This window comes from Labeo rohita, chromosome 24, assembly GCF_022985175.1.
Source record: "Labeo rohita strain BAU-BD-2019 chromosome 24, IGBB_LRoh.1.0, whole genome shotgun sequence".
In the NCBI taxonomy this organism is placed as follows: domain Eukaryota; kingdom Metazoa; phylum Chordata; class Actinopteri; order Cypriniformes; family Cyprinidae; genus Labeo; species Labeo rohita.
In genome coordinates this window covers 29,896,124-29,920,532 of record NC_066892.1, presented here as the reverse complement: position 1 = coordinate 29,920,532, position 24,409 = coordinate 29,896,124, and the positions used below count along the sequence as shown (strand labels likewise).

The 24,409-nt window shown below is 39.6% G+C and overlaps 1 protein-coding gene across 3 annotated transcripts in view; it reads left to right on the top strand.

Moving 5' to 3' along the window:
• Positions 1–24,409, top strand: part of col15a1a (collagen, type XV, alpha 1a) — a 69,953-nt gene that overhangs the window by 16,847 nt on the left and 28,697 nt on the right. For all 3 annotated transcript variants that reach the window (XM_051098203.1, XM_051098204.1, XM_051098206.1), the window contains exons 3-12: positions 7,571–8,118; positions 15,143–15,217; positions 16,047–16,139; positions 18,728–18,857; positions 19,038–19,075; positions 19,157–19,315; positions 21,406–21,432; positions 22,306–22,368; positions 23,959–24,036; positions 24,134–24,196. In XM_051098203.1, coding sequence (XP_050954160.1) covers positions 7,571–8,118; positions 15,143–15,217; positions 16,047–16,139; positions 18,728–18,857; positions 19,038–19,075; positions 19,157–19,315; positions 21,406–21,432; positions 22,306–22,368; positions 23,959–24,036; positions 24,134–24,196 — 1,274 coding nt within the window. The remainder of the gene's footprint in view (positions 1–7,570; positions 8,119–15,142; positions 15,218–16,046; positions 16,140–18,727; positions 18,858–19,037; positions 19,076–19,156; positions 19,316–21,405; positions 21,433–22,305; positions 22,369–23,958; positions 24,037–24,133; positions 24,197–24,409) is intronic.

Sequence of the window (24,409 nt, the reverse complement as noted above, 5' to 3'; positions counted from 1 at the left end):
ATCTCACAGTTATTAAAAAATGCTTTTATTTGAGCAACTATTCTGACTATATATCTGATAATTCAGTAAGTTTCTTTTCTCAGAATTGCAAGGAAAAAGATGTCTGTGAATGAACATAAACTTGAAATTGTTTGAAAAAGTAGTTTTTCTGAGAATTCAAAATTACAAGAAAAAACACAGAATTATGAAATTTAAACTCCAGATATACAAAAAAACAGTTACAATTGACTTTTTTTTTTTATTGTGACAGAATTGCATAAAAAAGTCAAAATTTTCAGATAAAAAAACACAATTAACTGTTTTATGTCTTTAATCCATGGTGGAAGCAGGTTTCCCTACAGGACACAATAGCTGGGTTTTGTGCGCAAAAATTGGAATATCACATAAAACATTTGCAAATAAGCATCGTTTTCGTCCAACAAGTCAAAGAGAACAAAATCATCACTCCCTGATAAACTGACACTAAATATTACTAAGAAAAGTAGGAGAAGCCACTGAATATAGTGATGTTCACATAACTTTTTTGATGCGTGTGGAGGAATTTATTCGGCAAATGCATTTCCATCTCCCGTTAATCGCATTAACCCTTTTTCGCACAGGTCAAAAACCACCTCAATAAAACGTCATTTTTTTTTTTTTTTGTGAATTAAGGGATTTATATTCAAAATGTGGTGTTTCTCATGTGATACTTCAAAATGCACATAAGTACAGGGTGATGGAAACATTATACTCTATCTGATACAATTTATTAAACAGGAAAAAAATGTTAAAAAGTAGCACAAAAATATTTTTAAAGTTTTGTTTTGGCCAGCACATGTTTTTCAGTAATAGATTGTATAATGTACCAGTTCAGCATAAAACAGCAGTCGAAACAATATTAACATATATTAACATACAGCATTAAAAGTGAAGTAGATGTTTGAAGCTGGTCGTCTGTAGTGCCGTCTCTCTGCATAGAGTGCTTCTTCTGGTACAATGTTTACATTGTAAATTGTGTTTGAAACTGTTTGTGAAAAGCAGGCGGGAGTCTGGCGTGAATGTTTGTGAATAAACCTAGCATTCCCATGATGCTCCTCTGGTGACCGCAGCGAGCGCGTGCGACACACCTGTGCTACTTCCTGTCTGTTTTTCACACTGACGTGTTTGTGTTGATCAGACAGACAGCGTGATGATCTCTGGATGACCCACGCGTTCCTCCGTTTCAGCCGTTTATTACTCACAACGGCAAAAATCAGACTTTCAGTGTGTGATCTGACATCGAACGAACACAAACCATGAGATTATTCCACAGAGACGTCACCAGTGACATTTCATGTGGCGTTTGAGGAACCGCTCAACCAAAATCTGAGTCACATTTGTGGTTCCAGAAAGAAAACTTCATTGATTTCCATTGGCACGCTTGATTCAGACCACCAATTAACCATCATAACAACCAGCCAGAAGGAACTAATAAACCGCCCATAATGCCCTCAATGCCCTGCCAAACGCCTGGAGCGATGTCAGCGACACGTTATCATCAGAAAACATGAAAATAGAGAGAATGACAATGGTGCTCTGCTCATTCTCAATTCATGCTTCATGAGAGGGAAAAAGATCGAATTCAAAGGATCTGGAATAAAAAAAAAAACTGCTCTTTTCCATTCAATTAAAAATGCACAGTCATTGGCAAACATTTTAATGATTTATTAATAAATAATAAATTGTATAATATATTAATTTAAAATGATATTATTACAAAATTTATTACATTTATTTAATAAGACACATTTAATTAATTTATTTAAGAACAATTTTAATTTTTAATAAATAAATAAATAAATGAATGAATGAATAGTGCCCTTGATTCCAGGTTTCGTTGTTCATTTCATAGGTTTTGAACAGAGACAAAAAGTTTAGGAAAATGCTGTTATTTTGTTTTCCAGTTTATTTGAGTTTCAGTCTTTTGGAGCATTTGTGTTTGTTACTGTCTGCATGATCATGTGATTGGTGGTGTTTTAGTGTATTCAGTCAGAACACAGACTGTTAGTGTTTGCTTTTTCTGTCATTCTCTGAGAAACGAAATATTTCAAAGCAAAGTATTTAAGGCCGGTATATATCGGGAACATCATCATTTGAGTGACATCTTTAAACTTGTTTTAATTTTCCACGACTTTTACTGTTGGTTTTCTGTTAGTAAGCGTGAGATGCTGTAATGTTCCAGCAGTGATGAAGCAGAGGCGAATGAACACGTGTGATGGATTATTCAGCTCTGATTTCTCACTAATGTGATTTGGATAAAGTTCTTTGAGATTGGACGCTGACTGGAGCTTCATTGAGCTCCTCGCTGGAAAATATAAAACCACAGACATGCCGCGCTTCTTGTTTATGTGCTGCTGGTAGGAATGAAAGAAGTTTGTGTTTGTTTTTTAGCCTGATGCTGGAATCTGTAGCGCAGTGTGTGATTCAGACGCCAAAGGACACGCTCAGGCCATCCGATCATTCACATGATATTATACAGTATCTGTGAGTGTGATACGAGTCAAACCACAGCTAACATATAAACAAAGATGTCAAACTGAATTAAGTATAGCATGAAATTGTTCAAACATTTGGGGTCAGTAAGAATTTGTTTTTGGCAAGAACGTAATTTATTCTTCAAGGATGCATTAAGTTAAAAAGTGACAGTAAAGACATTTATAATACGAAAGATTTCTATTTCAAATAAGTGCTGTTGTTTTGAACTTTCTATTCATCTGTGAATCCTGAAAAATAAAACGTTTGACAGTTTCCACATAAATACTGTGCAGCACAACTATTGATGATAATCATAAATGTTTGTTGAGCAGCAAATCAGCATATTAGAATGATTTCTGAAGGATCATGTGACACTGAAGACTGGAGTAATGATGCTGAAAATTCAGCTGCGCATCACAGAAATAAATTACAGTTTAACAGATATTCACATAGAAAACAGCTGTTCTAAATTCCAATAATATTTAACTTTTTTGACTGTATTTTTGATCAAATAAATAGCCTGAACAGAAGAGATTTCTTTCAGAAACTTAAATCATACAGACCCGTGTTTTCAGTTCCTGGACTGGTATAGAATATAGTTGAAGTAATGATTATGTTTGAGTCTCTAGTGAAAGCGCTGTGCGATCAAAGGCGCTGTAGGAAATCCTCTGTTTGTGTCTGGATTACAGTGGCTGAAGAAGGGAAATGTTGGTAAACGCAGATATTGGTTTTGTGTTTCTGGAGGGAGTGGCAGGAGCTCGTAATTGTTCGCTGATAAGGCTGTTTTGGCCTCGTCTCTGTGTGTCCTGAAGCAAAGGTCAGCGCTGCTCAAGCTATTATAAACATGCAAGTTTGGCCAAGATTTAGCAAACACAGATGTTCTTTCATTCACATTGCATACATTCTGCTCATTTATTTATTCTTTGTTAAGCATTCGTTGTTCATTCCCTCCAGTCAGTCGTCTATGAGCTCATGAATGAAGCCAGGCCTTTCCTAGATGTAGGTCGCCTCCTCTGAGGCTCATGGGAGCGTCTGTAGATTGAGTTGAACACTCCTCCCTGTGCCGGCCGGTTTGCCAAATTCAAGACCTCATTGTGGACGACTGAGATGCTTTCATTCTGCCGCCTTTGCTCGTTTTCACAGTAAAAACCTTTTCATCCATGAGCTCAGACATGGCGAGGAGCTGCACAGTCAGCGATGACCCTCACGCTCGCCCTGTGCAAACTTTGTTTCTCTCAGAATGTGTCTTTCTCAGTGTGTTTCCTCAAACCTCTTGTGAATCTGCGTTTCATCATCACTTACTTCAGCTAACAGACGGCACAGCGGTCACTTACATGAACTTCGGTGGATTTCTCTCATGTCCGCGTCATTTGCGGTGGTCTCTCTGATCAGCCGCAGGTCTGGCTCACTGGGATTTGTGGATCATATATCAGTGGACCTCAAACTGAAAACATTTACCGTTAACATTAAATGTGTTACGCAAGCGCTCCTGGCAACCTCGACAGATGGACGGAGATTCCCAACTTTAACCACACTGAATGAGTCTAGTGTTTTAATAGCAGCTGTGGTTTCCATGTGAAGATCAAGAATACTGTTGTTTAAAGAACCAAAGTCACTGCACAGAAACCAACAAATGCTGATTTATCTAGCTTTTCAAAATGATTGATTTGCTTGATAGACATCGGACTGAATGAATTTGAAGCATTTGGCTGCCAGTGTAGTGTTTTCTCTTTGAAAACTGGAATATTGGATTTGATTGGAATAGTTACAGTCATATTGGCAAAATTTCTGGGAAATTTTACTGCAAAAAGGTCCGTTGTCAGTAGAATAGAGATGTATGAACAGAAGTCAGTTTTCGCTGGTCAACGTGAGAAATGTGCACGACCATCTGAGAAAACATTCATGCTCAGATGTAGTTCCTGATGGTGTGAATTTCCATTGAAATTCCTAACTCCTTACTGCTCTCTCTGCGATAACGTGATGAACTCATCTGCCCACAGACAGCGCTTTAACCTTTGGCTCATTCTGCAGAACAAAAATGCAATAATGTGCTCGTTGTTCCTCATGCTGACATTACACTTGACCTCAACACGCTGAGAGCCAGTAACTCGATCCTTGAGTCATCCAGAAGACTTTGATTGTCCGGTCTTCATCTGGTCTGGAGTGAACCTCTCTGCTCCATTGCATAAACGTGCAATAAATACACGTCGTTCCAAAACATCTTCATTCTCGTTCAGTGTTTCCACTGGTTGCACAACAGACTGGTGAAATCTGATTATATTGGGCACTTCTATGCAGAATTCATGAACTGCCAAATGTGCAAATGGAAATAAACGATAACCAGTTATTAGTTGTTAGTGATCATTGAGTGTGTTTTCACACACAACAGAACTCTGGCCTGACCTGTGACACACATCAGGTTATTAGGCTTTTATTACTGTAGGTGCATGTGAACATATTCACCATACAAGTCTCAAAACTCATGCATGCCTCCAGAGAGGTAAATAAACATTGGTAACACTTTACTTGAAACCTTTATTTACGTATAATGCGTTTTTATGCATCTTATAATCCACTGTATGACTTCATGAATAATTGTAACAACAGTTATAATACATTATAATACTTCTCTATTCACTGCTACACATTCAGAAAGTGCATTAAAATATGACAAACAACTGACTTCAGAGGTAAAAAGGAATCTGCAAAATATTATAATGCATTTTAACTTTGGTTACAAATAATTGAGAATGGACATGGGCGCCGAAAAAAATACGCGCTGCTTACGTCCTGCTTACGCGTGCAGTGTGAAACCGGCGTAACAGTTGAAAATTTAGAAAAGTAATCAAAAAGTAATCAAATGTAGCAAGTTACATTACTTTAAAGTAATTGAAAAGTTACACTACTTATTACATTTTAAATAGAGTAACTTGTAATCTGTAACCTATTACATTTCCAAAGTAACCTTCCCAACACTAGATATAATGCATTAATGCACATTTTGAAAATTTTTTTTTAAATGCATGTCATTGTGCCTATTATTGACTATTTATAAAAGGTAATTTCAGCATGAAATTAAAACTGACACTATTTTCTTAAAGGAGAAGTCCACTTCCAGAACAACAATTTACAGATAATGTAGTCACCCCCTTGTCATCCAAGATGTTCATGTCTTTCTGTCTTCAGTCATGAAGAAATTATGTTTTTTGAGGAAAACATTTCAGTATTTTTCTCCATATAATGGACTTGATTGGTGCCCTGAGTTTGAACTTCCAAAATGTAGTTTAAATGCAGCCCAGTTGAGGAAGAAGGGTCTCATCTAGCGAAACCATCAGTCATTGTTTTTGAAAAATAAAAATTTGTATACTTTTTAAGTACAAAAGTTCGAATAGCACAATATATGTCAATTCTAAGACTTGTTGGTTTGGCGCCGAAGCTGGATTTGGCGTGAGTGAGGTTGAGCATCTTCTAGGCCTCTGCGTGGTGTCTTATTGCCAGGTTTCTGACTCCACAGTCTCTTAATTGTTTTTATTTACTCCAGCTGTGGTCAAATCGTGTGTAAACACTTGCACTGGTTGATGTGACTCATGAATTTGTTTTTAGACTGTTTTATATCATTACCTAAAAAAAATCACAATGATCCTGAATTGGGAAATTGCCTTCGTCCATGCTGCTCAGCATGAGCTCAACTGAATGTATGAAGCTCAGTGAGGTGAATTAGCGTTAGTATACGAGCAGAAACTCTTCGTTCTGTCGGTAAGTTGTTGTGTGAACGCTAAGATGGCATTTCTTTCCATAGTGTGCCATTAAAGCGCCTGTGGTCCAGATCTCCAGCACGTTCCTCGCAGCAGATCCATTAGCCACGCTAACCCCTTCCAGATGATGGGGCCTGTAACAGAACGACTGATTGTTTGTGCTTCTCCTGCGCTTTAATCAAGACCATGTGTGCGCTTCAGAGTTACGATCCAGCGTCCGCCGATACGGCTCGGTTTGGTGCGCTCGGCTTATTTGGTGAATGATGCTAAAGCGTGATGCGCTCCGGTACGGTAGTTCTGGCAGACGCTGCTGTTTTGGTTTCTGATCTGTGAGGGAAACAAGCAGATCTTTTGTGAAAACAGCAGACGACTGAAGTGGAGATGTAGGAGCTGCAGGGATGCCTGGAGGGAGTTTAGAGCCCCAGATAAAATGTGTGCGCTAATAAAACCGCAGGACTGCTGGCCGGATCTCAGCGCATAAACAGGAAAATACATGGCACGATTAAAAAGACCTTCATTTGACCATGAATTATTAGCACAACTGAGACTGTACAGAAACACTAGTTCTAAAAAGTTCTATTTTTGGCAAATGAACACACCAGATACCTGAAGGAAAAATAAATTCACATCTGTACAGTAGAACACATGAGAAGAAAGTTCAACACTCTTTAGCAATTAAAAAAAAAGAAGAACAAATATTAGTTTATCTTGAGTAATTTTTGCTTATTAGTGTGGTTAAATTGGATCATGGAAGATCAGCAGCAAACACACTGGTTAATAAAATGGGATACTGGTGAATTTAAGGATATTTTGATATATTTAGCATATTAATTATTGCAGATTTGCTTCATATTCTGAGATGAATTTCACTGTTTTTATTCATTTTGAGAAATACTGAATCTGTTTTTTTGTATGTGTGTAAGTGAGATGAATTAATGCATGTTCACATTTATTCTATAACTAAAGTAACATCTTACTTTCAATTTCTCTCAAGATGGGGACAGGAGAACTTTCAATCGATAAATGGCAAAAAAAAAAAAAACTCAGATATTTTCTTTCAAATTAAAAAGTAATGTGTTACTTTACTAGTTACTTGAAAAAGTAATCTGATTACGTAACTTGTAATGCATTACACCCCACCACTGACTATAATAATGTGACTATTTTCTATTCAAAATGCTTGTTTTAGCTCAATTCTAGAGCAACACCATATTCACTGTTGTTATAATTTTTAGGCATTTTTCTACTCATTTGTGCGGCTCAGAATGATTTAGAATGGCTCATTTGGATGCGTTTACTAACTCTGTTCTCTGTCTGTCCAGAGCGGGACTCGAGCGGTCAGCTGGACCTCACCGAGCTCATCGGTGTTCCTCTGCCACCGTCGGTGTCCTTCATCACGGGCTTCGAGGGCTTCCCGGCGTACAGCTTCGGTCCGGACGCGAACGTGGGCCGCCTGACGCGCTCCTTCATCCCCGACCCGTTCTACCGCGACTTCGGCATCGTGGTGACGGCCAAACCCGGCACGCGGCGCGGAGGAGTGCTGTTCGCCATCACGGACGCGCTGCAGAAGATCGTCCATCTGGGAGTGGCGCTGGCGCCGGTGGAGGACGGGTCTCAGCGCGTGGTTCTATATTACACCGAACCCGGAGCCGCGCGCACGCAGGAGGCGGCTTCGTTCAAGATGGGCGACCTGACGGGCCGATGGGCGCGCTTCACGCTGGCCGTGCAGGGGGAGGAGGTGCGGCTGTACATGGACTGTGAGGAGCACCACCGCGTGGCCTTCAGCAGGAGTCCGGACGGACTCACCTTCCAGCCCAGCTCCGGCATCTTCATAGGGAATGCCGGAGGAACCAGGCTGGAGCGCTTTGTGGTGAGTTTCAGTGTTTTCTAAAGAGAAAAAGAGAGTTTTGTGCTCTGTGATCATTTTGAGGCGTTTGCAGACGTGTTTAATATCACTGTAGAGTAAGTGTTTGGATGCTTTGGTTTGAATGGAGCTTCTTTAAGATGTGTAATGAAAACTAGTTTGATTCAGGAGAGGTTCTCTCTAAACTCAACCTCAGTATTTAGACAGTAATGCCATTGTCTTCTCCACACACCACATCAAAACACAGGAATCACAATTCATTACAATTCCTGTTCCAGTGTGTTAGAATAATTAGGTTGACTTGAGAAAGACAAATGCTGATCTGCTATATAAACTTCTTCTTCTTCTTCTTCTTCTGAGCCAAAACTTAGTCAGTATCTCCTCCTAGAGCTTTAAAGCTACAACCACCAAACTCAGGTCAGACCTTCAGACTGGTCTGAAGGTGGTTGCTATATCTTTTCTAACTGATCCGGCCTGCGGAAAACCGGACTATCAAATCCACCTAAAATCCCACTGACTTTCATTGAGGGGGTGAAAACTTTTACACAAAGAGCCCTGTGGTGCATCTAAGATGTTTATTGCTGTACTGAAAACAAACAGCTAAACCAGCCTAAGCTGAATGGCTTCCAGACTGGTTTTAAAGTAGTTTAAAGTGGTTTTGCCCACTTTTTAGCTGGCCAAAGGTAAACCAGCTATTTTCAGCTTAAACCAGCTAAGACTAGACAACCAGCACTGGTGAAAAAAACAGCATATGCTGGTAGGTGTGTTTTGATGCTGGTTTAAGCTGGTCCTTTGCTGGTTCATGCTGGTCCTTGACCAGCAACATGACCAGCAAAAACCAGCAAAGGACCAGCTTAAACCAGCACCAAAACACACCTACCAGCTTATGCTGGGTTTTTCACCACGGAGCCTAGGCTGGTTTTAGCTGATTTTTACTGAATCAACTGGTTTTAGTTGGTTTAAACATGCTAATCATGCTAGAAGCATTTAAATCACGCTAGCAACATGCTAGTAACTTGTAAATAATGTTAGCAACATTCTGTTAACATGCTAATTATGCTATAAACATGCTAGCAACATGCTAGTAACTTGCAAATCATGCTAGTAACATGCTACTAACTTGTTAACCATGTTGGAAACATGCTAGCAACATGTTAGTAACTTGCTAATCGTGCTAGCAATATGCTAGTAACTTGCTAATCATGCTAATAATATGCTAGTAATATGTTAAACATGCTAGAAACATGCTGGCAACATGCTAATAGTGCTAACAACATGCTAGTTATATGCTAACAACATGCTAGCAACATAGTAATCGTGTTAGCAACATGATAGTAACTTGCTAATCATGCTAACAACATGCTAAGCATGTTAGTAACTTGTTAGTCTCAGCCTCAGACGTCACGCCCACGGAACGTTGGCTAAACGTCTGATGCATATGGTACACTTAACTGGAAACACTTCAGGAATGTCGAAGTCGTCATCTGATTGGTTGAATTTTATCGGATTTCCGGGGGACGCGAGTGTCGTGTTTATTTTCGGTCCGCCGGGAAACAAAGCGCAGACGTGTGACTGCAGAAGAAAAACTGTCGTGTTTACATGAGTGACAATGATCATTTATCAAGATCAGCTAAATGTAGGATTCTCAAAAGTATGCGAGGTTCACGGCATAGACTCTTTAAGAGATGTCCAGGAGTTTTATTTGAGGCACTTAGTGGAGACAAAAAGAGATATAATGCAGACGCCATTGTTGTTATACGTGCACAAACAGATCAATGACTTGACTGCTTGTTTTCTTCTCCTTTTTTGATTTTCTATGCTGACTGATTTGTTGCACGCCGGTCTGTTGTTGTGGGGACATTTCCACGCCCTGAAACGTGACGCTGAACGAAACGAACTGTGATTGGTTGTTTGACATGTCGGTCAAACGGCCTAATGGGCGGGCCTTGGCCAAAGAAAGCTGCTATGAATTCCAGACCTTCAGCCGTCAGTCTGAAGGTCTGGCTACGCGAGACTAGTAACTTGTTAATAATGCTAGCAACATGCTAGTATCTGGTTAATCATGCTAGCAGCATCCTAGTAACATGTTAATCATGCTAGATATATGCTAGCAACATGCTAATCTGGTTATAAGCATGTTAGTAACTTGCTAATCATGCTAACAATATGCCAGTAACATGTTAATCATGCTAGAATCATGCTATTAACTTGCTAATCATGGTAACAACATGTTAAATCATGTAAGCAATGTGCTAAATCATGCTAGTGTAGAAGATTTTCATTAATCTTGAATCAATATAAAACATAGAATTATGCCTATGCATAAGAAGATATTATTCTACTATTATCATCTGACTATGTGTATTAACTGTGTCCAGTGAGCTCACAGCAAAGGGAACTATTTAAAGCTTGAAAAAGACTTGTGTATGGAACGAACCTGTTCAGGAGCTAGAAATACATGACAGCTATTGATCAACCTTCAGGAATTCATATATGGTAAAAAATACCTTGTCCAAAAATACAAGAGTGCATATATGGAGTGCTTCATGATGTATATATGTGTGCTTGAAACGAAACTCTGGAGTGGTGTTCGAACATTACTCGGCCTTTTGTTAACTTGTTAATAAAGGTCTATCTGACCTCAAAACCTCTTCAGAGCTATATTTTGAGCAAGGAAAATTCTACAACACTAGCAACATCAACTGTCATAGTTCTACAACTGCTTCAAACTTTCAGACTAGGCTCAAGGCAACTCAGAGTTTGTTGTCAAACTTCACTCATCTAGTTTTTTGTTGAACATGCTTTTGTTTCATGAAGAAGAGCAGTTGACATGTACGGTCTGTAGAGCGATTAAAGCGTGTATTAAGACGAGCAGCTGAGCATACGTCACGACACAGATGTTCCAGATCACAGACGCCAGCACATTGATTTGTGGTTCGTTCGCATTCTGAACAACATTGGACGACATCAGCCGCGCCACAAGACCGACGACGTGGCAGTCCGACACCGCTGAGACTTGTGTTTTAATGTCTTTCCCTTTTCAGACCCTTAAGTGCATGAATTTATGTTTCCCCTTTTGTTCTCCTCTTAAAAAGAAAGAAAAAACTCTCAGAGGATAGTTCGCTCAACATAAAACCTCTTCAGTTACTCTGGTCGTGTCGTTCTTCTGCGAAACACAAAAGGAGATATTGAGCACAATGTCCCAGCTGCTCTTCTCCATGCAAAACACGCACACAGTGACTAGCAGCAGAAAAGAACCATAAAAAGTATTATTATAACTGCAGTACTGCTGTTACTGTAGTGGTTGGTCAGACCGTCAAACGGTCACTTCCTTTCTAAATCAGTGATTTTTGGCTGAAACAGCTGCAGAGCCTCAGACTTCATGTCAACATTCTGTGTTGGGAGATGCGTAACACACAGAGTTGTGCTGATTGTCTTTCATAGCTGTGTGATGAGCAGATCAGGGTTAGTAGATGCGGCTGCGTCACGTGTGTAAATCACTCTGCAGTCGTTTCACAGCTCTGATCAGTCGACTGACTCATCTGTGCCTGCTGTTTGTTTGCTTCATCAGCACTAGAATGTCATTTATCCTCATTTATTGTTTCAGTAAAAAATGTCAAACCCAATAGTTTGTTTTTGTTTAAAGTGATAATTCCAGCTAATGTGAGCTGACTGCACTCTCATCAGAAGCTGAAACACAGCTATTATTATTTATGACCAGCTGTGTTTTGCGGTTTGACTTTCATAAATCACCACACGCTGATATTTCCCTGTTTCCGTTAATGTTTGATGCTTCATCTGGATTATTGTAGACCTGTTAGATCTCTCTGTGGGCGGAGCTACACCGTCGCGATGGGAAGTCCGGCTCTTTTCAAAGATTCGGCTCTTTTGGCTCGGCTCGCTTGGAAGAGCGGCTCTTACGGCTCCCAAATGTCTCTTCATTTAGTGTCACTCAGAGCTCTCTATTTTAGCCCAACTTGGCAATTGTGAATGGTTTGTGTGTTAGTAAGCAATGTTTTATTCAGTGGTGTCATAAAAGCCTTATTTTTATGCATTTGTTCCGTTTATTATTTAACATTTTAATGAACTTTAACTGAACAACTGAACACAGAACCATAGCAAACAAATATCTTTGAAATTCAGCAAGAGGCTTCTTTTTCAGTTTTCGCTCATTTCTTCACTTCCTCCCAGTGTTGACAACTAATTTTCAGGTAAAGTTGCTAAAGGCAGGTCGTTTTGTTGCTGAACGTTGCTGTTTATATCACAATTCTGACTTTATTTCCTAGAATTGCAACTTTATATCTCGGAATTCTGACTTTATAACTCGCAGTTGCGACTTTATATCTCAGAATTGCGAGTTTGTATCGTGCAATTCCAAGATAAAAAGTCAGAATTGTGACATAAGTCGTAATAACCTTTTTTATTATTATTGAATGGCAGAAACAGGCTTCCATACAGTGCAGTGTGTTAATATGAAGGAATTTTCTGTATTAATTTTCACCAGCATTTTATCTGTATTTTAAATTACACATTGCATTTTGATAGATAGATTTTGTTCAATAGTTTCTTCTTTTTGTGGGGTTAAGAGGAAAGATGCATGCCTTTTTCATCATTTAGGTCACTTTTCAAAAGCTGCTAAAAGTTGTCAAATACATTTTTAAAATAGCAACAAAAAATCCAGCAACAAAATTGCTAAATCGGCAACAGTGCTTTCTCCCAAAGCGCTTGCATTTAAATCAGGCCTCTCTCTGTCACTCTGTGTACCTGTCCTGTACCGCTACACTTGGGTGTGCCCGTCCAAATAAAATTCTGCCCCTGCCTGTGACTGAGGATTCGGCTGTCCCCTGACGGGAGTCAACTCTTCTCGTTTGCTACAAAGAATCTGCTCTTGGAGCGGCTCGTTCGTGAATGACGCATCACTGCTGCACGATGTTCAGTTTCTCTCCGCATGAGGCTGAATCAGACTGAAATGGCAGAGATAGTTTGTATTGCTTTGTCACTCAAAGGTCATGGGGTGAAAGATCCTGCAGCAGGGTTTAAATCGCTCATGCGGATTCATGTCATCCACACACTTGCACAGTTTGTGTGAAATATTTCCCAACGCAGATTTCAGCAGGAGTTCTAATTGGTTGCACAGATTCGCCACAGTGACCATCAGAAATCTGTGTGTCGTGAGTGTAGACGTGTTCCATACAGCACTACTGTAACCGTCCTCGAACCGCAAAATGCTGCCAATGTGATGCATCTTTATTGTGTATTGTCATGTTTGTAGTGTTTAGTGTTGCAGTAAAGTCCTGTCACCGCATGTTTCTGCTCATACGAGCGACTCTTCATCTGAACAGACAGAGGAGATCTCTTGTTTAGAGCGGATCAGTTTCTGGGAGCTTTGTCTCTGCACTGCACTAACAGTAAATCAGCACACAGACGAGCACAAACCCTCATCTGTACGCCAGTCTGTGTGTGTGTGTGTGTGTGTGTGTGTGTATATACACAAATGTGTATAATGACATGGTACTGGTACTTCAACATAAACATGGTTTATGAAGTTTACACTTCCTGTGTCCCTGTAAACCAAAAGGCTTAAGAAACTCAAAAATGGCAGTAGTTTCCTGTGAGGGGTAGGGTTGGTGTAGGGCAATAGAAAATACAGTTTGTACAGTAGAAAAACCATTACACCTATGAAGAGTCACTGTAAACCACATATGCAAGAGTGTGTGTGGCCGGGGTTGTTCTGTGCGTCTGCATATGCTGAGTCAACACGAGTGAATGAACCGGCTGCATAAACGAGTCTTTGAGGATCACAGCTGCAGTCTACAGGCCTCGACCACACCAGAAAACAACACTATAAATACACCATCGTCCATACAGCTCGACTCTTATTTACAAAATGACAGAAAACTGGAACCGTATATTTTACATTTTTCAGTTGAAATTAAGTAAAAATGATATTCTACACTTGGAGAGACGCTGTAACGAGTTTTCCCAGAAGTTTTGGATGGAATCCTCTTAACCTTGTGCGTTTGGTAAGAATCGGTGAGTCAGACGCTGGACTGGAACAGGATGAAATATCAGTGACTCACAATCTCCTTATTCCCGTAATGATAGAAGGAATTGGATTCTTCAGCTTAACGCAGACAATCATGGGAACGTTTCCGCCGTTATCCCGTTCGCGAGGCTGAAGATGACGTGCCGATTCACGCGGGCGCAGACTGACGATCGGAGGGTCAGATTCACGCTTAGCATAGCTGCTAGCTGAGTCAGTCTGGCAGGAAGCACACACTAATCAACATGACTAATTGAAACACAGATGCTGGAGGCCGTAAACACACCCACAGAATCCAGACGCTGACTTCCTGCCTTCCTGTTCGGTTTTGGGTCTTTTTTTATGACAAATTTGACCAAATATTCTATTTTCAAACATCTACAAAAGAATAGTTTGCTACTACTAAGTACTAAGTAGGTAATTACTCCGTATTATGGACACCTTAAAATAAAGTGTTAACAAAATGTCTTTAAATTATGCAAAATAATGGTCTGATTGATAATGGTTGGTTTTCTTGGTGTCTGTCTTTCTTTCTTTCTGTTTCTCTTTTTCTTTCCCACACATCAGCAGTATTTGTTGTCGCTGGAGCGAATGGGAAACAGGTGCTTTAGCTCTGAATGTGTTGCACAAGAGTGTTTGAGCCACGCCCGTGTTAATCAAGAGTTCAGCTCGTTAGAGCTCTGAGAAAACTCAGCTTCACATGCACTGAGGTCAGAGGTCACGAGCCGATGCTGACCGTTCATGATCAGACCAGAACATGTGGAGACCAGAGCAGACTGATGTGTGTCGCTTTACTCTCCTCGTTCTGATTCTGATTGTGTGTTTTTGTGTAGTGTGTGTTAGTGTGTGTGTGTTCAGTGCTGTGTGTCAGTGATTTACAGCAGTGGTGGTGGTTGAGTTTTACACATTCATCTGATAATCAGTTTCAGGCTATTTAGAAGTGAAATATGAACACTTACAAAAATCGGTGTGTGTGTGTGTGTGCAGGGCTCGATCCAGCAGCTGCTGCTGACGCCGGATCCCAGAGCTCCCAATGAACAGTGTGAGGAGGACGATCCTTACGTGAGTGTCAGCGCATCCATCTGCACATTCACATGATATACAACACTTTACATCAACATGTCAGATGTGATATACGAATGTGACACAAAACTGGAGCAGGTTTGATCATCAGATCAGGTCATGTTAAATATATGAGCAGTTTTATTTTGAATTACAGCTTGATCATTTGTTTTAAATAACATGATTAAAGTTTTTATATATATATATATATATATATATACAGAATATGGCCAAAATATGTTTCAAAATGTATTCGCGTAAATATATTTTGTTTCAATATATTTTTGGATTTTTTCTTCTTTTTTTTTTGTTATATAAATATATTAAAAGCATAATACATTTTACAGATGAAGCAGACCAAAATCAAGAGAGGAATCTCACATTGGATGTGTTTAAAACCTGCTACCGTTCATGAAATAGAGGAGTTTGAAACATTTTCCAGTGTGTTACTAACTTGCCAAACTAATATAAAGCAGTAGAAGCTCATGATCACAGCTGTGTGAGAGAGTGAGTGAGTCTGATAGAGAGACACTGCAGTAGAGTAACAGTGTCCTCTAGTGGCCGCAGTAACACATCACAGTTCAGCTGCCACACATTTCCTGTAAAGCTGGTGTTTTTATTCAGGGATTTGGTTTTGGATGCTTTATATAGGACTTGTGTTGTGAAATCTGTTTTATTAGTATGTTTTGATATTATTTCAACATTGCTGTTTGTGATTTTGTTTTAGTTTGGTGAGTTGAGTGTAGTTGTGTGTCTCCAGACTGCACGAACACAAACACACAATCAATCCCTAATGAACGGTAATTAAACACTGAGCGCATGATTTCAGGCGTCCGGTTACGGCAGCGGTGACGACATCTACGATGACACAGAGACTCTGGACGAGGTCAAGAAAGTGGTTGAGGAGAGAGAATATACGCCGGTGAGTGACACTTCACTGAACTCATGTCTACAACATCAGACTGGTTTATTCCACAGTACCAGAGGACCGTCTTGTTTACCCGCAACTGTTTTGCCTGTGTCCATTCAGACATAAACACACACATTTAACACACTTAACCAGTCTGCTTGTCATTAAATGTGGTTCATCACTCTCACTCGACCGGGTCACGAGGAGGAGAGTATTATGACGGGAACATCTCTTCTCCTGATCACAGATGATCTCAGACTCATGCAGATGTTCAGCAGCTTCACCGTCGTTCATCTCCAGCCTCACGAGTCCTTCATTTCAATGCGTCTGAAGGCTGATTATATTCTGTGTCCGATTTTTCAAAGATATTCTCACTCCAAAGTTGTTTTTCTTTAGCATTTATGCATAAATGTGAATCATTTGTAATGTTATTTTAAAGACAGTGTGTTTTATTAATAACTCTATAAATAATTCACATTCGGCAAGTGATATTGACTGTATTGAATTGCAATCACAAAACATCTCAAGGCTAAAAGTAGCTCATAAATAGGTGCGTGTTAGTTGTAGTAGAATTTCTACAACTAAGTTTTAGTGCTAAAATCAGCTCCTGAATCTGTTATAAGATAAGCATAAGTTATAGATAGTCAAGGATCACAAAACCAGTCATAAGGGTCATTTTTTCAAAATTAAGATTTATACATGTGAAATATGAAAGCTGAATAAATAATATTTCCATCAATGTATGGTTTGTTAGGATAGGACAATATTTGCCCGAGATACGACTATTTAAAAATCTGAGGTGCAAAAAAATCAAAATATTGAGAAAATCACCTTTAAAGTTCTTAACAATGTATATGACTAATCAAAAATTAAGTTTTCATACATTTACAGTAAAAATTTTACAAAATGTGATCTTTACTTAATTTCCTAATGATTTTTGCCATAAAAGAAAAATCAATAATTTTGACCCATACAATGTATTTTTGGCTATTGCTACAAATAAACCCCAGCGACTTAAGACTGGTTTTGTGCTCCAGGGTCACATTTACTAAGAGAAAAATCACAAACCAACGTAAAACGACTGTTGCGGGCAATCCACCTCATAACATAAACACATTTCACCATAATTTATATCCTTCTTTTCATGCGCAAGACTAACAGCTGTTCTTGTGTCCAGTTTGATTTTCTTCTGTTTGCTCACCGTCTCACTATCAGCCATGATTATTCTAGTCTGATAATTAAAACGCTGATTATATGCATATCTGCTAATAGTTTATAAAATGCAGGCGTGTAAGAGGCTGACAATATGCTGAACATACACTTGTTTCATTGGTGTCATTAGCCTGTATTAAAAATCTTTGAGTATGGCAACATTTCAATTTTAAAATCTTTATTTATTAAGGCATCATTTTTATTTTCATATCTTGATTTGAATATGGCCCCATGATTCCTCATTCTCCAATATTTCTATAATTAAATCACTGACAGAGACCCCTCCCCTCTCAGCCAATCAAAGTTAGGAAGCTTGATGACATCATCCATAGTAATGAGCTCAACCCCACCTTTACTTTTATCTTAAGATTTACATCTGATTTACATGTAGTCATTCTGCACATGCTTTTATCCAAAGCGACTTACAAATGAGGACAATGGAAGCCGTCAAAATCAACAAAAGAGCAATGATATGTAAGTGCTGTGACACGTCTCAGTTAGCTCAACCTAGTACACGTAGCAAAGTTTTTTTTAATTATATAGTAAATAAAACGAAAACAAACAATAGAAAAAGAATAGAGCAGCTATGTTAGGTTTTTTTTTTTTTTTGCTTTTTGTTAATTGTATAATAGATAAAAAGAAAACAGATAGAAAAGATAGAACATATAAAGAATAGAGAAGCTAGTGAGTTTTTTTTTTTTTTAAAGAATAGAATTAGAACAGGGTGTACTAGAGTTAGAGAGTCAAATAAGGATGCAAGAGATGTGTTTTTAGCTGATTCTTGCAGATGAATGAGCAGATCATTCCACCAGGAGGGAACATTTCAGGTAAAAGTCAGTGAAAGTGATTTGGTGGTTTTGAGAACTCTCCGTGCTAAAATCAAATGTTTTGTGAATACAGCCACAGATGATCAACTCCAGAACATCCTGACAGTCACGGCTCTGTCCAGCAGGGGGAGACAAACACACATCACACACATCACACTGACTGCAGCTGGAGTCTCTGATGAATTTGACCTTTTTGTACCCTGCATTTAGCTTTATTAGTTTACATCAGGGCTCATCCAAACCACTGGGCTGATTGTGGTGGCTTGAGGCATTATAATTCAGAAGAGCTTTTTACTGGGCTAAAAACTGCATGATGTCCTTGTATTTAAACAAATACTTATATACACAAATGCATATACATATATTTTGGGTCCATTTTGTCAGAGGGGGAAAAAATACATGTTTTAATTTATTTTGTAATATAAATTATAAATGGTACTATTTATCTAAATATAAATAGTATAAATTATATATAAATGAGATCTTGATTTCTTGCTACAGACTGATTGAGTGATGCTCAGGCTTGATTTCCTGTATTTTGATTGGTTGTTTGGTGTTCAGCCGGAGGATGTAGAGTCTGGTCCCATGAGAGCGCCACCTACTGAATCTCCCTCATTCAGCACTGAGACAGACGATGAGGACCTGGAGGAAGGATCTGGAGAGGACATCGTCATCATCAGCAGCCCGAAAGGTGAACACAAGAGTCTTCAAATCATCTTCTCTGTCTGTCGTGTAGTCGTTTTCTTATTCCACGTCTGTTATTCACTACGTGATATTTTCCTGAGCCCAGAGTTCATGACAAGCCTTTACTGATCTTTCATATGCATTAATTACATTTCCTCACGATAAGTGTTTCTGTTTTTCACTGCAGAGCCGATCAGATCAGAAGGAGCTTCTCAAGACAGAAATGTGAGTCTGTCTCTGATTTAGTTTTCTTCTGTCATGTTTTCTGTGATGAGCTGACTGTATTCACTGCCTGTGCTTTCTCAGGTTATTACTATGCAGAAGGGAGAGAAAGGAGAGCGAGGTCCACAAGGCCCTCCGGGACCCGCCGGACCCTCCGCTCCACACACACCGGGAGAACCAGGACCCCGGGGCCCACAGGGACCAGCAGGACCGCCTGGAGAACCAGGACAAGACGGCCAGGCTGTGAGTAAAGCAGAACCATGATTCGGATGAAATCTGAGAGCTTTCTGACCCTCCTAAGACAGCAGGGGTCCTTCAGTCGAGGAACAGAAATGTAGTAAGAATGATGTTAAAATCGTCCATGTGACATCAGTGGTTCAACCGTAACGTTATGAAGCTACAAGAATACTTCTTGTGCACAAAGAAAACAAAAACAACAACTTTGTTCAACTATTCTTCTCCTCCGCATCACTGTAGGCGTCATTACTGAGAGCGTCACATCACATGTGTGTGCATTCTTCTGCTTGGAAACAAGGTGCAGCACACAGTGGTGTAGTGGACGGGTAGCAGGGCCACACTGCGGGGTCCCGCGATCACCTCCCCCGTGCTGAGTTGTGTCGTATCGTGTGTCAACGATAGCCAGAGATATTGTCAAAAACATCGAACATTGCAATATTAAGAGGATTTAGCATTTCCAATTAATGTAGGCCTGTTACAGTCTTTTTATTATTAGGTTACTTTATCATTCAGCTAAATTACAATTCATTTGCCCCGCAATAATTTTATAAGGCATCACCGCAAGACGCGCTGTGAAGATAATAAAAGATTAAGCTGTTAGCTTACTCACCGAAAATGTTTTTTAAAAGTAAACTAGTCTATTCATTTTTTACAATGAATTATACCTATAATAAAATTTTTAACCCTGCAATCATCTATGAAAATCAAGAGCAGCTTTATTTCATGCACCGATATTCAAAAACAACCTGTTTAACACAAAATAGTTTCTTCTGGTGTTTTTCACTATACGGACCACAAGAGAAATATTAAGGTAATAAATTAAGATGGTTATATACTGTTATCAGCATATATTGAAGTATAGATTCATCTCCCATCGTCTCTTGCGCCGTTAATGTGCCGTTAGAAAGCTCCGTCAGTGTTTTTAATTTCATTTTTGGTATACTGAACGAGGTTACGACGTTCACCAGCAAAACTATTGTGCAAAGTCTGCACATTGCTTGTGTGATATCCATTGGCTTCGCTTCATGGTTAAAAAATTACATATTTCTAATAATGTGATGTAACTCCTCAGACTTGGATTTTCTGCTACGTCACTGAGCACATGCGTGTTCTATGTCCGCAGCACCACACTCATGCGTCATGATGCTCTCCATAATGGCGAGTTTTCTTTGCACGTAAAAAGTATTCTTGTAGCTTCATAACGTTACGGTTGAACCACTGATGCCACAGACTATTTTAATGACGTCGTTGCTACATTTCTGTGCCTTGACCATGGCAGTATCCTTACTCTGTCTATGGAGGGTCAGAAAGCTCTTTGGTGTTTGTGTTCCAAAGATGAATGAACTTACAGGTCTTACAGGTTAATTTTTAATTTTGGGGTGAAGATATATTCTTGGAATTTAATATGCTTTTCTATGTGTCTTGTTAAAAGGATGTTACTTTACAGGAAAACCAGACAAAAGTAATGATTAATTTATTCATGATTGATTGATCGAGGGAGTAAATTGGTGATGTTGTGTGTGATGATGGACTGTTGTGATGTCTCAGAATCAGATCAGATCAGATCATACTGCACTTGGTTGATTCTGTCTTTGGTAAATCACATCATTACTGAGCTTCACTTGTGAACGGCTGATTGAATCAGTGATTTGCTTCACAGCAAATGATTCACTATTGCACACAATTAAACTAAGAGAGAACAGTGTATTCTCAGCCTCTGTTTCTGTGGACAGACTTTTGCTCATCGCCACAGTTGGCCTGATGTCAGGATAGATGTATTGTGTAGATACACATGTCTGTGTTTTTGTTGAGAAGCAGTGCTGAGACGTGCTGCATAGCATAGCAAACCTGTTATGGTCGTGTCTTTAGTTTGTTTTTGCAAGCGCTGATCATGAAAGTCTAGTTTTTGAGGGCATGTCGTAGCTTTGTAACTCTATCTGGCACTGCAGAGCTGCCCTTCAGATCAGTGTTCATTCACACACACACACACACGTGTTCCTGTAATGGGCTGAACCTGTTTCCAGCACGTCTCAGAGAACGAGAAATGGACACATGGACATATATGCTGGATTAATGTTGATTTTTCTCTCTTACAGGGTGAATCAGGGAAAGATGGATCTCCGGTGAGTATCTGCTCATCCACAGCTTCTGTGTAGATATATATGATATAAGAGTCTTAAACTATTGAACAGTTGCCTAGGAAAAAAATAGTTTAACTGTTCACATTGGAAACAGCTTTTTTACATTGGAATAATATTTCACAGTTTTTACTGCATTTTTGGTCATAAATGAAGCCTTGGTGAGTTTTTAGTTTTTATATTGTTATCATTGTATTATTATATATAGCCTTTGCGAAAGCTTTGCTTTTTAATGTGAAGTGAAAGTGCAACAGATTTTTTGCTAGCAGCCTCAAGATGTGAAAATAGAAATGGAAATGTACACTTTATGTCCCATGAATCAGCTGTGGCCAAACCAACCCTAAATCCAGCAATAAACCAAACTCAACATCAGCATCATGTGTTTAATGCACCACACTGTCATTTTATATTCAGCTGTAGCTGTATTTTGGCTCTTTTTGCACACACTATAGAGTGTATTTGACTGCAGCATTGGTTTACTCGCGCCTGTCGTCTGCCGCTGGTCACTTCTCTCACATGTGTGCAGCAGAGCCGCTTACTGACCACAGCAGACAAATACATGCTGGCGTTTTAGTGGCACCGATCCATGCCTCATTATTTGTGAGACGCGGCCGGTGAACTGTGGCTCGGTCTGTTAGCGGTCAGAGAACGGATTGCCAGTCTTTCATCTGAGAATGTGAGCACCTGTCTGAACACCTGTACGGCCGATTAAACCCCGGCCCGCGCTCGTGACCGCAGATCAGAGGCTGCGCTGCGCACATGTGTGCTTCATGTGTGAGAGAGCTGCCTTATTCTGCTCAACTAACATGAATGAATGTGAACATTTGCTTTGTTTTTCTCTCCTTCCATCACGTACAGGGAGAGGTTGGACCTCCGGGATTCCCGGGCCTTCCTGGAAGTCCGGGTCCCAAAGGTGACAAGGTACAACACACACTACCTGAGTATATTTAATACCAACATGCCTAACAAACCTATAGAGCAGGGGTGTCAAACTCAGTTCCTGGAGCACCACAGCCCTGTACAGTTTAGATTCAACCCTAATTAAACACACCTGATCCAGCTAATCAGGTCATTAAAGGAGAAGTCCACTTCTAGAACAAAGATCCACATATAATGTAGTCACCCCCTTGTCATCCAAGATGTTCATGTCTTTCTTTCTTCAGTCGATAAAAATTATGTTTTTTGAGGAAAACATTTCAGCATTTTTCTCCATATAATGGACTGATATGGTGCCCCGAGCTTGAACTTCCAAAATGTAGTTTAAATGCAGCTTCAAACGATCACAAATGCGGTTGTAAACGATGCCAGCCGAGGAAGAAGGGTCTTATCTAGTGAAACGATCGGTTATTTTAATAAAAATAATACAGTTTATATACTTTTTAATGTCAAACGCTCGTCTTGTCTTTCTCTGCCTGAACTCTGTTTTTGTTGCGGTTCATGTCAGTTAGTGAATGTGGAAAAACTCCCATCTCATGTTCTCCCTCAACTTCAAAATCGTCCTATATGGCTGTTTTACCTTTTTTGTTAAGGGTGTTTGATCTTCTTTGCATGTTCACTTTGCAAACACTGTGTCTGTACTTCTGCAGCGATGTAGGATGATTCTGAAATGATTTTTGAAGTTGAGGGAGAAAATACGATTGGAGTTTTTCGACATACCCGAACTGTCTTGAGCCAGAATACACAGAGTTCAGGGAGAGAAAGACAAGACGAGCGTTTGACATTAAAAAGTATTTGAATTGGATTTTTAAAATGAAAATAACTGTTTCGCTCGATAAGACCCTTCTTCCTCGGCTGGGATCGTTTACAACCGCATTTGTGATCGTTTGAAGCTGCATTTAAACTGTATTTTGGAAGTTCAAAACCATATCAGTCCATTATATGGAGAAAAATCCTGAAATGTTTTCCTCAAAGAACATAATTTCTTTACGACTGAAGAAAGAAAGACATGAACATCTTGGTTGACAAGGGGGTGAGTACATTATATGTGAATCTTTGTTCTGGAAGTGGACTTCTCCTTTAAGGTTTATTTGAAAACTACATGGCATGTGTAATGGAGAAGGTTGAAACTAAACTCAGCAGGGCTGTGGCCTCCAGGAACTGAGTTTGACACAGATGCTGTAGAGTCTCTCAGTCAGGTTTCAGAAGTGAAATCTCCATTTGTTTTCTCCATAGGGAAACAGATTTTTCAACTACAACATAAACTATTAAAGACAGACTTCTTATAAGCTCTGAGGATGTTAATCAATGGTATATACTTTAGTTGAAACCATTAGGCCTCATTTTTTTCAACTTCTTTTTAAAATAATCATATTTAATTTTTAATTTTAAAATGCTTTTTTTCTTCATATTAGAGTCTTTAATGTTGTGATTCTCCTCATAGCTGTTTGGTTTAGTTCATGACTTATAACACTTTAACTAAGACTTTATTAAAATCCCCACGGGAGAAATGAGTGGACACTGCTGTAACGGTGGACGGCACAAATTGCTGTGTCCTGGTTTATTTTTTGATAGGGTGATCCTGGAGTGGGCGTCCCGGGGCTGCCTGGACCTCCCGGACCGCCAGGACGTCCAGGGACGTACAAGTATCCGGTATGTATCATTATATGCGATTATGTGCATCTTTATATAATTATGTACGTCATAACAGCAGATGGTCGGACTGTAAACTCGCGTTTCCCATGAGCAGGACGGCATCGACGGCTCCGGCTCGAGCTACGTGGATCTGGACAGCGACACAGAGCTGATACGGGTGAGTTATTACAGCCTGTTCAAATGAACCCACCTCTGGGTGGAAATAATCAAAGGAGCCGTGTTCCCCGCGGAATGAACTCTGAGACACGTAAAATGATTGAACGCTGAACAAAATGAGACATGCGGTAGTGATTATATGCATGTGTAAGATGTGTGGATATGACTTGTCTGACAAAGAATTTGGTGCTCAGATTAATTTTCATTGTTTGCG